At 39.8% G+C, this 13,658-nt stretch overlaps 4 protein-coding genes across 6 annotated transcripts; 1 reads left to right on the top strand and 3 right to left on the bottom strand.

The window, feature by feature from the left end:
- The first annotated feature begins 80 nt into the window (after positions 1–80).
- LOC128259464 (striatin-interacting protein 1 homolog) lies at positions 81–8,975 on the top strand. The gene is given in 5 exon segments (XM_052991846.1): positions 81–215; positions 4,975–5,876; positions 6,147–6,399; positions 6,401–7,886; positions 8,612–8,975. Coding segments are annotated over 4 exon segments (2,745 nt in total). The 5' UTR covers positions 81–95; the 3' UTR covers positions 7,871–7,886; positions 8,612–8,975.
- LOC128259468 (uncharacterized) lies at positions 281–3,929 on the bottom strand. Of its 3 annotated transcripts, none has more exons than XM_052991850.1 (4): positions 3,790–3,929; positions 2,136–2,349; positions 1,118–1,441; positions 281–694 (listed from the first exon to the last, which is right to left on the bottom strand). In XM_052991850.1, the coding sequence occupies exons 2-4, from the start codon at positions 2,337–2,339 to the stop codon at positions 503–505; spliced, it is 720 nt and encodes a 239-aa protein (XP_052847810.1). In that variant the 5' UTR covers positions 2,340–2,349; positions 3,790–3,929; the 3' UTR covers positions 281–502. The 3 variants fall into 3 exon arrangements, with proteins under 3 accessions (XP_052847810.1, XP_052847812.1, XP_052847813.1); XM_052991852.1 differs by lacking the exon at positions 2,136–2,349 and adding an exon at positions 3,459–3,596 and having other exon boundaries at positions 3,790–3,906; XM_052991853.1 differs by lacking the exon at positions 2,136–2,349.
- A 1,078-nt stretch (positions 8,976–10,053) lies between the features above and the next one.
- On the bottom strand, positions 10,054–11,109 carry LOC128259466 (uncharacterized). The gene has a single exon (XM_052991848.1). It carries the CDS (start codon positions 11,107–11,109, stop codon positions 10,105–10,107), a length of 1,005 nt encoding a protein of 334 aa, XP_052847808.1. The 3' UTR covers positions 10,054–10,104.
- Positions 11,110–11,211: 102 nt separating this feature from the next.
- LOC128259469 (uncharacterized) lies at positions 11,212–13,476 on the bottom strand. Its single transcript, XM_052991854.1, has 2 exons — positions 13,085–13,476; positions 11,212–11,348 (listed from the first exon to the last, which is right to left on the bottom strand). Exons 1-2 carry the CDS (start codon positions 13,191–13,193, stop codon positions 11,212–11,214), a joined length of 246 nt encoding a protein of 81 aa, XP_052847814.1. The 5' UTR covers positions 13,194–13,476.
- Positions 13,477–13,658: the final 182 nt, after the last annotated feature.

Genomic DNA, 13,658 nt, shown 5'->3' with positions numbered 1-13,658 from the left:
AATTTTGACATACCCTATATTTCAAATTCACAAAATAAAAACGATCTCCAAAGTAAAACTCCAGATCAGGGACTTAAACTGCGACCTGGGGACTCATGTACGATCACATAAACGCCTACAAACCGGCCAAGTTGCAGTGCATCCAAACTGGAGAGGCCGTGGTCTACCACATGGCGGGACTGATCAAGCGCTTTCAAAAGGGTCGCCTCAGCATGGTAAGTGATTCCAAGCGACTCCAATCCAAATACGTGCTTGGCATGGCCAAAAAAAGCCGATAAGCTGGTTGGTGTGGTAACCACAAATGGCATTTATTATGTTTTTGTGGGTGGGAATAATCAAAAACCAGTAAAGAGTAGACTATATATATAGTATATATAACATGCGGTGCATGTGGCCAGCCACAAAATACTATCTGTTGGCCAGGCGGTTGTTACAAGCTAAGGCTACGCGAAAAACACAGTCCATAAGGTATAGGTTTCTTTTATCCAGGGGACATCTACGTCTACAGCAACTTCTCGATATCCTTGGATATGTCCATGGGATCGGTGGTCGGGGCATATCGGTTGATGGGAATGCCCTCCTTGTTCACCAGAAACTTGGTGAAGTTCCACTTGATTCCGCTGCCCAAAGTGCCCGTCTGCTTGGCCTTCAAATATTTGTACAAGGGCGCCGCATTATCGCCATTCACATCGACCTAAAGGTAATGCAAAGTTAGTAAACTGGTAAAACAAACAAGAAAGCAAGCTCGTTTTGGCAAGCCGAAGTTACAGCTTAAATTTGTATGTGCATATGTTCAAAAACAGTGAACTTTTTGATGGTTTATTGACAAAATCCAAACCGTAATTGAAAGATAGTATAACATTACTGTATTTCAAGGTAAATTCCAAAAAATGGAAATACAGCAAAGTTAAACTTTATTTTTTAAGTATTTTTCGGATTGTTCCAACTGAAGCTATATGAAGTAGTCTTTCTGACTTATAAACTACATACCATTAAAGGACAAGCTTTATCAAGACAGCTTTAAAACAGACTAATTAGCTTAGAAACGGACAGATGGACGGACAAACGGACATGCCTACTGATGCAAGGGAAGAACAAACTACTAAATCGGTATTACCTTGGCAAAGACCTCGCCAATATCAGCCTTCGCGTCGCGCAGATGGCACACCATGGCCTCGCCATCGGCCTCCGGCATCTGGGATCCAAACTGATTGCACGGGAAGTTCAGGATGACCAAACCCCTTTCGCCGAACTTCTCCTTCAGATCCGTCAACTTCTCGTAGTTGTTCTTGGTCAGTCCACACTTGGAGGCGATGTTCACCACCAGGACCACCTTGCCCTTGTACTTGTCCAGCGAGACATCGTTGCCATGGGTGTCCTTCACCGTGAACTCGTAGATCGAGGCGGCGTTCTTGTAATCTCCGTTAGCAGACATGTCGATCTGGAAGCAAGAGAAATTAGGAGTCAGTTGGGAATACTAATAAATGGGTGTTAAAAGAATGGGTCGAATCTTTGATAAAGAAATTTAGAAAGTTAAAACTAAATATATGATAAATTTTACAATTTTTCTGCTGTGCAATTTTTGTTACTTTTTTATGATATATCATTAAACTTGTCTTGGAGTCCTAAAGAATTTGCATTCTTTGCAGTTTTAAAGTTATACTCTAAGGATTTGTCTCTTTAATTTTCTTAAAAAATTTGGATTCTCGTTCTGTCCTTTATATGTTTTAACATAGGTTTCATATTTGACAACAAAAATAATCTTATCCATTACCATATCAATGAATGAAGTTTCTAGCAGGTGGGAAAAAATCGACAAGTTATTACTTTTGTAATTATAAAATTTATGTGAGCAAGGCAATAAAAGAAACACTGAGATAAAAAAAATGTCCCTTAAGTGTAAGTTGTTCAATTATGCATTTATGACTTTTCTTTAAACATAAAAATATTCTGTATCAAAATCGACCCATTCCACAGAGGATATAGTACAGAAAACAAAGAACACAGGCAAAGAGGCAGAGGCAACAACGATTAGTTCGGCGTAGAGACAAGCAACTGAGTTAGTCAACAGATTAGGAACTAGTCAACGGATTAATAGCTAGTCAACTATATAGTAGTCTGTCAGCACTACTCACGGCAGCTGCTGTGGAGTACTGGGCGGCTGAGGAGGCGGCTGGGGAAGCGGATGTGGCCGCACAGCTCACGGGAAGAAGGACGGTGCAGAGGCGCAGCCCCGACCTTTGACCCTGACTCAGCTCGAGGGCGGGGCCAAGGGTCCGCCTGATTGAATAGCACCTGAGGGCCTGGCGGGAAATGTTCTGAAACTGCCTGAGACTCATACTTTAATCGCTGCAAATAACCAGGCAGAATTTAAATTAAGCACCAGTCGATTTATTAGAATAAGTGTACTTTATATTTCACTGGGTATAATAGTGTAGGAGTACTTAATTTTGGAAAATTAGAACAGGAAAACTGAATTGTCATTTAAAACGATACAGTACATTTTAATTTGTATTATTTAATGTTGGTGTTAAATTAAATTAAAATTGCAAAACATTTAATTTGCTAGTAATAATAAAGTTAAAACCCAAAATAAATAAAGTACTTAGAAGATTAAAGTATTTTAAAATATTTTTCGCTCAACCCGTAGAAAAAATAAATAGGAAACAAATTATAATAAATAAAAAAAAATAATTATTTTTATATTCTTGATATTTTGGGAAACGGTATAGTGTTTTTTCTGTTGATCCTTTTTTAACAATCTACTTCCACTAGTTTATCAACAGCTTAAATTTTAAAATCGAGTTTTTGTACATCTCTTTTGAAACTTATAAAATGCCTTTGTTATAAACCCTATAAATTGTTCCATTTATAGAATATGTAAATTGTGATTTATAAATCGTTGAATTTTGTCAAATAATAAACTTTTTTGAATTGGCCAATGATCAACATTTAAGATTATAGATTAACTTGTTTTAGGAATTCTAAATAGCTTTGTTTCAATTACAACTGAATTATACCTGTAAGCAATTTCTATTTTTATTTTTGGTAAAAGATAGTGGTTCATGTGCTGTTTTCTGATTAACCACTAGGGCACATTGAAGATTATAAGAATTTTAAATGTTGAAAAACTGATAAGTCCGTCTGAGTGTTGTGTATTTATGAGGTAGTGGTATCAGCACCCCTATGCCAAAATCCGTATTTCCATGACCACTGGTCAGGGTGACTATGCATTAAGCATCAGGGCCAAGGAATAGGTCTATATTTATATTTCCGATGAGTCATTCGATTTAATAGCAATTGGTCAGGATTGGGTCACGCAATCCTGGTCAGGATTGGCCCACGTCAATCGACGACTTGTTACTGCTGCTCATTTCGCATGCAAGCCATTAATATTTGAAACTACAAACTGATTTGACAGCAATTTTGAAGGAAGGTATGATTTTCTGGGTAATTACTTGCATGGTAAAGTAGATGTACGAGCCCAAAGCAATGGCTATGGACCCGAAAATAAAGTGCGCGATGGATCGGCCGGCCATTGTGTTGTTCAGTATATATATTTTGACTATATATCTTCGATTTCACCACGATCTGAACTGATTTTCGGATGCAGGGATACAAATATAGAATGAATGAATTTTGCAATATCACGCTGATATGTATGAAATTGGGGTGCAAAGTACAGAATTCGATTGTTTTCCCTTTCTTTATTATTGGATGCCAGCTGTGCTTTATACGGCCGATGTGCCTTATATGCAGCAAAACACTTGTTAAATTCTTTGGGCTTACTTATGTCGTAATATCAATGAGTAATCTTTAGCACTTTACTTTCTTTCGAATCGTAAATAAAACTACAACCGGCGACTTGCGAAAACCCTATTTTATATGTGTGCGTAAGATTCTTTGAGAAAGCGTTGTTTCAGTTTCGCCGTCTGGTCACATTGGAGCAAAGCTTTTCAGAGTTGTCAGGTCTGACGGGGAAAAGCTCTGATTTTAAACAAAACTATTATAGGAACTTTTAAATTTCTTCATATTTGTTATTATAATAGAAATAGTAATCAAATCAATAATTTAAACTAGGTCACAAACCGTGGTAAACGTAGTTTTAATCAAGAAGAACACTTAAAAGGAAAGTATCAATCAGTCAAGCATTATACTCACTTTTCACTCATTAATTAAGATTGTAATATTGAGTTATATTTTGTGAGATGCAAGGTAATTTGCTTAGAAGAAGTTACTTCCGAAATCCCCAGCGCCCGATCAGTTTCAAATTTTCAGGAGTGTTTACGAAAAATAACTCAAAGTTTGCGACAAAAAAAATGCAGAAAATGCTTGTTTATTTTAATTAACGTTACGGATTTTGAAATTTCAATATTACCTTAAATAATAAATTTAAAGCAATTAAACCGCAATATAAAAACTATCCCATCAGAGATTAAGGCCTCCCATTGCTAAATTGTTTCACTGTTAGCTTGTAGTTGTGTAGATAAATTAAAAAAAAAAGAAATATTTATCAAACTTAAATAATAGCAGTATATAAATACCAGTAATCCCAGCCAGCGCTGCCAGACCCGTTAGCCCGACCTTGCCAGACAGTCAGTATTTAAGTATTTTCACAAACGGTCGCACGAATTTTCTTCTTTTTCCATAGTGCATTTTTTTTGTTATTGGCGTGAAATTTCCGAGTGAAATTTATAGACAAAATCCTAGTGAAATGAACCCGGATATGTTTAGAATGTTCGCTTGTTAGAGAAACGGAGTGGAGAAAACCAGCGAGCAGGAGCAGGCACGCCCTTTGCAGGCGCAACGCCCACCGCCGCAGGATACACAAACACACGCATAGCTAACACACCAACACACCTACACACCCACACAAAGAGATCCCCTTTTGCGGTGAAAAAAGGAGATCCCCTTGTGGTGAAAAAGGAGCTTTAAAATATGATGCTCTCATCCATAAACAACTCCTTCGAGCAGGACACCCACGATGCGGATGCCAACTGCGATGGTCCCGATCTGGATTTCGTGTACTCCGATGTGGATGGCTACCAGAACGAGATTGCCGAGCTCTACAGCTACACGGAATTCAGTGAGTTCCAGTTGAATGTGAAGGCATTCGAGGATCAAATGGAACTCTACGATCTGCCGCCCAATTGGCAGAAACAGGACTCGGCTGCCCAGCGGGGTATTGTGATGAAGCTGGTGGACCAACTGGAGGTCTCCGATCGTTCCTTTCGTATGCAGGCCGCCCGCTGCATCCTCTATCTGGCCCAAGGATGCTGGGCGGAGGTGCAATCGGATGAAGAGCAGCACCAGATCACCAGGGACAATGTGTTGGTGCTCCATCAACTTGGCGTATTCGCCTCCTTCATTGACCTGCTCAACATGGAGATCGAGAGTGCCTGTTCCCCCGATATTGTGGCCGTGAAAATCACCAATGTCACGCTAGTCGACTCCACGGACATCCGGGTCATCCTCTCCGTGCTTTACATCATCACAGAGACCGTACGAGATGAGCGAGATCGTGGCAGCGAGGACTACAAAGAACTAGCCGAATCCTTTGCTCAGGAGATCAATTCCCCATTGCCAGATGGCGAATTGCTGGCCGTCAAGCTGCTCGGCATGATTACAAGGTTCTGCAGTGGCGCCGCCCCACAGTTTCCCATGAAGAAAGTGGTTCTGCTGCTATGGAAGGTCTCACTTTTGGGTCTGGGCGGCATGGATGTGCTCAAGAATCTCAAGAACGAGTACCGGCTGAAGGTGGGTCTGGAACCCATCACCGAGGATACCCTGGAGGTCACCAAATGCATGAGGGCCAGTTCACCACCCGCCACGGCCACTGATATTCTAGAAAACCAATATCCCAAAAGGAATTTCAAGTAAGAGGGGTCTTCGAATAATATCAAAATAATAGTGGTTTTTAGCTTATAAAAATGACTTTGAAAAACAGTTTAGAAGCCAATTTTAAAACAATATTTGTATGATACTTTTTAAAATTTGACAATTGATCTTAGGGTATATTTTTTAAGCATTTTACATTGTCCTAATATCAATATTATTATTACTTTGTCCCACTACTATTATTTTGAGCGCAGCTGTATAGATGATTTATTTACCTATATTAACTATTTAAATCTGTGCCACAACAGACGCTCCCTGATGAAGCAGCGCTTCCTGGACGAACCGGAGCAGATCGACATGGAGATGAGTGGGAACGAGGGTCAGAGCAACAATGCCAACAATGGCAGTGGCAATGGCGGGAACGGAGAGGAGGAGCTCTCGCAGTACTACAGGCCATATGATGATCCCTCCTCGTCGGCCTCCACCACGTCGACGGCCAATCCCAATAACCAGCCCAGCCTGACGCAGCCGCCCGCTGCTGTGCCGCCAGTGCAGATCACAGGCCCGCCTGCCCTGGACGCCCAAGGTGCGGCAGAAGGACATCGATCAGTTCCTGGATATTTCACGAAACAAGTTCATTGGTTATTCACTGATTGGCGACCATGAAAGTCTGGCCGGACTGCCGCAACCCATTCACGAGGGCTTCAAGACGCTGCAGCGACACATGTACATGAGTCTGGCCGATGTGCAGATCAAGAAGGAGGAGGATATTGCGAGGAATCCCATCTCCACGCACGAGGATGAGATCAAGCTGACCCCAGCGGAAGTACTCTACCAGGCTATATTGCCCAACCTGCCGCAGTATATGATTGCCTTGTTGAAAGTCCTACTCGCAGCCTCACCCACTTCCAAATCCAAGACGGAAAGCATCAACATAATGGCCGATGTGCTGCCCAAGAAGCTGCCGCAGACGGCCACGCAATCCACAAAGCTAACAGTCGACATGGGTCGGCACAAGGAGATCATTGTGAAGGCTGTTTCGGCTATTATCTTGCTCTACCTAAAGCACTTTAAGATTAACCATGTCTACCAGTTCGAGTTCATGTCCCAGCACTTGGTATTTGCCAACTGCATACCGCTGGTGTTGAAGTTCTTCAACCAGACAATCACGGAGTATGTGAACACAAAGAATTCCATACCCCTGCTGGATTTTCCCTCTTGTGTGATTGGTGAACAGCCGGATTTGAGTGGAGATAGCTTTGTGTACGGCGGAGAGATGTCCGATAAGCCATACTCCTGGCGGAATGTGTTCTCGTGCATTAATTTGCTGCGCATTCTCAACAAACTGATCAAATGGAAGCATTCGCGAGTGATGATGCTGGTGGTCTTCAAGTCGGCACCGATTCTGAAGAAGACTTTAAAGGTGCGTCATGCCATGATGCAGCTGTATGTTTTGAAATTGCTTAAGATGCAGACCAAGTACTTGGGCCGCCAGTGGCGCAAGTCAAACATGAAGACCATGAGTGCAATTTATTCCAAGGTAAGGCATCGCCTGAACGACGACTGGGCTTTTGGCAACGATCTGGAGTCGCGGCCGTGGGATTTCCAGGCGGAGGAGTGCACGCTGCGTGCCTGCGTGGATCGATTTAATTTGCGGCGCTATCCGGAGGCCACCCAGAAGTGTGGTAACAATGGCACGGCGGCCCAGAATGCGGAGAATGCCCAGCAATCGAACATGATGGCGGGCAACAATGGATGTGGTGGCAATAATGGCGAAGCCAATGGCTATGGCAACAACGGAGGCGGCGGCGGTGGCAACGGCGGTCATAATCAGCAGCAGCAGCTTAACGATTATGGCGTCGAGGGTGGCTTTCCCAGTGACGAGATCCTCACGCACTCCGACTTTGCCTTCTTCGGCCATTCGGGCTGGTGGGATCGCAAGGTGGAGCTGACGGACTACTTCAAGGCCAACTATGCGGTGTGGCTGGAGGAGGAGGTCTACAATAGTCAGACCGACTGGGATGCCCTCTAGGAAAGAGCAGCCATGGGTGAGTAATAAATGCACCCTACACACAGAGAAAAAAACTTGTAAAATATACCATGTAATTGTTAAAACTGTACGCAAACTCGTGAAGGCATTTGTTTTCTAAGGGCTTTGGAAAAATTCGAATTATAAAACTACCATTGTTGCCACTATCCATACAAAATTCATTCTTTTGTAATGTCACTTATCTGCTTTGAAAATAATAGTTTATTTATAAAATGAAATAATAAACATTTTATATTTACTTATTATTATTAGATAACTTACCACTCCTCTCTTTTGTCTGTACTAGGAGTCGAACTCGCGCTCTTACCTTTGTATACCAAGGAACGATTTTTTTTAAGAAACATGTATTAAAAATTTACCTGTAAAAGCGGGGCCTGAGTTACGACCCATATATTATTAGTCTGCCATTTTAACCACTGAGCCTAATATCTAAAGATAAAGATTTGACGATTGTCTACTGAAATAGATAATCTACAACTCAAATACATATATTTGTTTAACTATTTTAGTTGTTACTATTCAATGTCCTAAAATATACAAAAACATAATAAGATTCTTTGCTATTTTAATTGTTTACATACCGACAAATGTCCCAAAAATAGAAAAACCAAATAAATCAACATTTTTTAATAGGGAACAATTTTTCTATGTTGATTTTACACGTTTTTTTTGTGTGCATCCCATTTCTCACAAATTAACTAAAATCAAACTTTTAAATTCCAGCTGCAGCCTCCTGAGGATCAACCTTAAGCATCATATAAGCAAAAAGTTATTACCTTAATTGTAAGCATAAAGAAGTACATTGATATAATCCATGTAGCCCGACCACCACGATTGGAACACCAACTACTCACTTAATTGGCAATAATTTGGCGAGCCACTTCGTCGCTCCACTTCACTAACTGAATACGCAAAAATGATAACCCCAATAGCGATGACAAGCCGCCTGTATATTTAGCAATTACTGATCGTATTTTATAATTTATATATATTTATTATTTGTCCTGTTCCATGAGCTCCTTAATCCGGTGCGGCGAAAAATAAACAAATTAACTAGTTCGAAAAAAACGATTGCATTTCGGTTAAATGTCTGTTTATTCATATGTGTGTTTTGTTTCGCACAAGAAAAAATAGAATTCTATTAGGTCATAGTCTTAGAGCTAGGTTTAAATTTGGTACCTATACACTATACGGTATTTACAAGGTGTGCATGTGCATATGCATATATATATATATATATATATATATATATATAAATATCTATTATATAGTACAATAACTTTTCGACTCCATAAAAACGCCCCAATCACCAAATGCCTCGTTTGTGGGGTTTTTGCAAAATTCCATGACGTAATAGTAAAACAATACACAAGTGTAATAGTTAGCACAGCTAAATATGAATTCCTGAACCGAGTTTCTTCATTTCACACGTTTTTCTGGTCACAAGTGCATACTCCACAAGAGAGAGAGACCATGTCACCCATAACTATAACTATAACTATCTTAATACAAAATAAAGACTAACTAATAAAAGTTATATTCTAGGGGCGGGTCGATTTGTGTTTTCGAAAAATTAGCCAAAAGGGGTGTAAGCAAATTGTAGTTTGGGCACAAAAAATATTTTCTAAACAATACTGGAAATTTCTTTGGACTTTAGATCGATTGCCCACATTCTAAAACTTATTTAAATATTATTTTGCTATTCCTTGCGGAAATCAGTTTAAGGTTGGGCAAAAAAATATTTTCTAAACAATACTGGTTAAAATAAGTTTCAGAACTAATGCTTACATTGTAAAACTGATTTTAATCGTCACAAGGCTTGAATTTAGATGATTTTTGTTTGCTGAACTGGACATTTTCTAAAAAATACTGCAAATTTCTTTGGACTTTACGTTGATTAAAATTAATTTTAGATCTTACACAACGACTTTAAAACCACAAACCAACCTACAAAATGTTCCATAACCTTTTTAAATGGAATACTTTTGTTTTGGGTGAAATTTTGCTAGCTTAAGTTCCAAAAACGATTAAAATAGTACCAAAGACTAAATTTAAATATTTTTAGTCAATCAAAAATCGAACCACCCTTAGATTTGCTTAAAACTAATCCTTAATGTACAATCTGGGAAGCAATTCAAACAATTTTGAACCGTTCAACATCCTAATAACATATACAATATTCCTTTATTGTACACTGTGCATCAAAGAAGGACAATTTACTGCTCCATGGGACACGCCGTGGGCATCACGTTGTTATTGCTGGGACCCACGTAGAGCATCCCGAAGCGCTTTTGCTGCGGTGGACAGGCGGCGGGTGGAGCTGGTGTGGGGACCTCGCAACGCTCCTCGAAGTAGTGCACAATGCGCTGGAGCACGAACTTGAAGATCTTCTCCTTGGCAATCTCCCCATTGAGGAATGTGATGTCCTTGCAATCCCGATACTCGCTGAAGTTCTTCTCGTAGTGCGGCCAAACGCAGAGCTCAAAGTAGCCGGTGACATCGGGTGGATCGTAGGTGCGTTTGCTGCGCCGCTCGAAGCACTTCTCGTAGGGCAGATGGAAATGGTACTTGAGGTTGCACAGGGCAAGCAGCTCCGGCTGATTGAAGATCATGAATCCCTCGACCAGGAGGAAGTTGATCTTTTTGTCTCTCAGCTGGGCGGCTATCTGGGCATTGATACGCATGATGTTCCTCGCCTGCTGCTGTTGCTGGTGGATTTGCTGCTGCTGGTGATGATGCTGCTGCTGCTGCTGGGAGTGGTGATTATGACGATGCTGTTGGTGGTGTGGCCTTGGCTGCTGCTGCTGTGGAGGAGGATAGCCATTGACCTGCTTGTAGTAGTTGGCATTGTAGTGATACTGCTGCTGGAACTGCATGGCATAGTGCTCGAAATTGGCATAGGTAACCATCTGCTGCTCCGGTGGCTCTGGCGCCACCCCCTTGATGATGTGCGCTATGTCGTTCAGCATTTTGGCCATGTCCAGCGAGGTGATCAGCTCGAAATTGATGACATTCAGCGCCTCATTCCGCTGATGCCGCTTGTCGTCCACGGGCAGAAAGTAGTCGTCCTGCGAGATCAGACGCACTTCGCCAATGGTGTACGGCGAGTTCCACAGCGGCGCTCCACTCAGACCCTTGAAGTAATCGTGCAGACTGTGGGCCAGCGTCGTCTTGCCGCCGCAGGTGACGCCCGAGATGCCAATCACCAGCCACTGCGGCATCTTGTCCTCAACTGACTATCGCCGCTCCTATTCCTGTTTTTCAGCCAGAATCGGAATCGGAATCGGAATCTTACGTTCGCACAACAGGGCAGTGATAACCCCTTAATCGCGCTTTAACCTGAGGCTCCAAATGTGATAGAAGGAGAACGCGGCAATGCCGCCGAGGAAGATCACCCCGAACACAGTGGGCACTATGAATGCGTACTTCAGCGGTGGGAAGAACAGCCGAATGGGATTACCTGGTGGTAAAAATAAAGAGTTGATTAGGTAGAATTCAATGAGGGTTCAAAGTATTTGTCCATAAAATAATTGCCAATTTATAGAATTTTGAAATTATGTAACCCAAGAAAAAATTTTAATATATCACAAATTTGACAGGAAAAAGTGGAGTAGAAGAAAGATAAAAAAGTAAATTTAGTTTAAGACTTTATTGTCCTATAAAGCTAAAACTTTTTAAGTTGTTTTTTGTAATTATGTAAAATTCAATAGGGCTCACAGTTTTTATCAACTTAGAATTACTAATACTAATCCTATATTTGTTGATAGTTTTTTTTTTACAATTAATTTAATATTAATATTAATTATTTTAGAAAGTTAAAAGGAAAACTTGAAACTCGATTGTTTTCCTGTGTTTGTAGAGTATTTTTTTACAACGTATTTGTATTAGGGGCTTTAAGATTAGATTTTGTATTTTTAGGTTAGTGTAAAATGCTACAAATTTGATTGTTCACGGCATGAGAATTATCAATCGTTTAAATGGCAAAAAAAAAACAGTTAGTAGGTATGGTGAAAACGGAAACAATTTGTTTTGTAAAAAAACTACGTAGCTAATTGATGCTTATTTGCAACAGATAATAAAGATCAACGTCATTTGAATGACAAATAGTGTAGAAACAAACTTTTGTTCATTGCTGATATTGAATCTTTGACTAAAGTTGTTATAAACAATGTTTGTTATTTTAACAACGGGGTATATAGTTAATATCCAACAGGTGAAATAAAAAAAAAAAATGTTTATTGCTGATACTGAAATCTACAAGCGATTTCGCTAGCTATAAACCTTGTTTAATAGGTGAATATGCCTAACTATAGGAGGTATGGCTTTAAAAAAAAACTTTAAACTTTTGACGAATTTTTGTTGCTTGCCAAGACTTTATTTTGTGTTTAGCTCCATTAATAAAGTAGATTGTTTTATTAATTCAAGTAATGCGGTAATAAAAACGAAAAATTTTCATTCACTGACATAAGCTATTAAAAAAATACGGTTTTAAAGCCAATTTACTACGGCTGTAAAGATGCCTAGTTATAGTAGATACTGTTTATAAATGAAAACTTGACTCATAAAATATTGTACTTTCAATGAAAACTTTACTTAAAAAATATAAAATTTGTATTTCTGATCAATTTGGTTATACATTAATTTTTTTTGTTAAAGATTTAATTTATTTTAATCATAAAAAATATTATCATTCATAAACTGATGGTTTTCAAACCAAGTCAAAAAACAAGCAACTACGCACTTAGCGTATTTTTTTTAAACTTAAAATTTGTTTTTGGGGTTATTCTCTTAAGATAATAATATTCTCTTAAAAATAGAAAACTAAGTTTGATGACAAATCTTAAAACAAAGTTATAATTTCTTAACAAACTATGTGAAAAACGACTGCGCCTATAGCCGGTTACTACTGTACTCCGCATCTCTGTTCGTCGGTGACCTTGACCCGAGCTTAGAGACTCATAGAGCCGCATTCCGGGTAACCCCGGTTTCGAGTGGTGACCTCTGAGGATTTGATTTGAAATACCCACACTATCTTTGCAATGTGTACCTACGTATACATCGTGACCAATTTACGCCGCGGCACCACTTTAATTACTGCACAAAAGAGGCGCGCCAGATTATTCAATAAAACTTATAACCGAGAGAAAAATCACCGACTTTTAAATGGTTATATCTACATCTATATGGTGTGTTTACCTTCATCGATGAGCATAAACGGAAGGACGGCCACCCAGAAAAAGTAGTAGAAGAACGCGGCGATTGCGGATATCAAAATGATTTTCCCGAGTTGCGCATTCGAAGCCATAAATAGCTGATATTGATATTCTCGGAAATTCTGGCGTTTTTCGGGCGAAAAAACACGCGACAACCGGCGGCGATTTCTGCGGAAGACTGCTCATGGGGCGTTCTCCCCGATTCTCCACTGTCCACTAATCCTCGATTTTCCGGACGAATCCCCAAAGAGTCGCAGCTCCCGATTGAGTTCCGTGGTTGGTAAATTGTGTAAACAAAACAAACAAGTGCGTGATCCAAAAATTGTCCGAATCTAAGGTGTTATTGACGGTGTGACCAGGTGGCAGAACTAGGAAATACCAAAAACGAGGGATGCATTAGCAATTTTATATTCGTAGTTAGAAAGTTTTTCAAAAAAAAATTTAAGAGTTAATAAATAAATGAAATAATAAAATTATTACAAAAAAATGTATTTTATATATATATTTGTAAAACTAGAAATTAATTTGAGACTTAAACAAAACAAAATAAACAAATT

The sequence above is a fragment of the Drosophila gunungcola genome (assembly GCF_025200985.1).
Source record: "Drosophila gunungcola strain Sukarami chromosome 3L unlocalized genomic scaffold, Dgunungcola_SK_2 000005F, whole genome shotgun sequence".
Lineage (NCBI taxonomy): Eukaryota > Metazoa > Arthropoda > Insecta > Diptera > Drosophilidae > Drosophila > Drosophila gunungcola.
Note: the sequence above shows the minus strand (reverse complement) of the source record. Positions and strands in the feature narration are given on the sequence as shown.

Coding starts and splice junctions, on each gene's coding strand:
- LOC128259468 (XM_052991850.1), bottom strand. CDS start 2,339: ATGAGTCTCAGGCAGTTTCAGAACATTTCCCGCCAGGCCCTCAGGTGC. Junction 1,442..2,135: donor AGTACTCCACAGCAGCTGCC/GTGAGTAGTGCT, acceptor TCTTGCTTCCAG/ATCGACATGTCTGCTAACGG. Junction 695..1,117: donor TTGGCGAGGTCTTTGCCAAG/GTAATACCGATT, acceptor CATTACCTTTAG/GTCGATGTGAATGGCGATAA.
- LOC128259469 (XM_052991854.1), bottom strand. CDS start 13,193: ATGGCTTCGAATGCGCAACTCGGGAAAATCATTTTGATATCCGCAATC. Junction 11,349..13,084: donor GTTTATGCTCATCGATGAAG/GTAAACACACCA, acceptor TTTTACCACCAG/GTAATCCCATTCGGCTGTTC.
- LOC128259466 (XM_052991848.1), bottom strand. CDS start 11,109: ATGCCGCAGTGGCTGGTGATTGGCATCTCGGGCGTCACCTGCGGCGGC.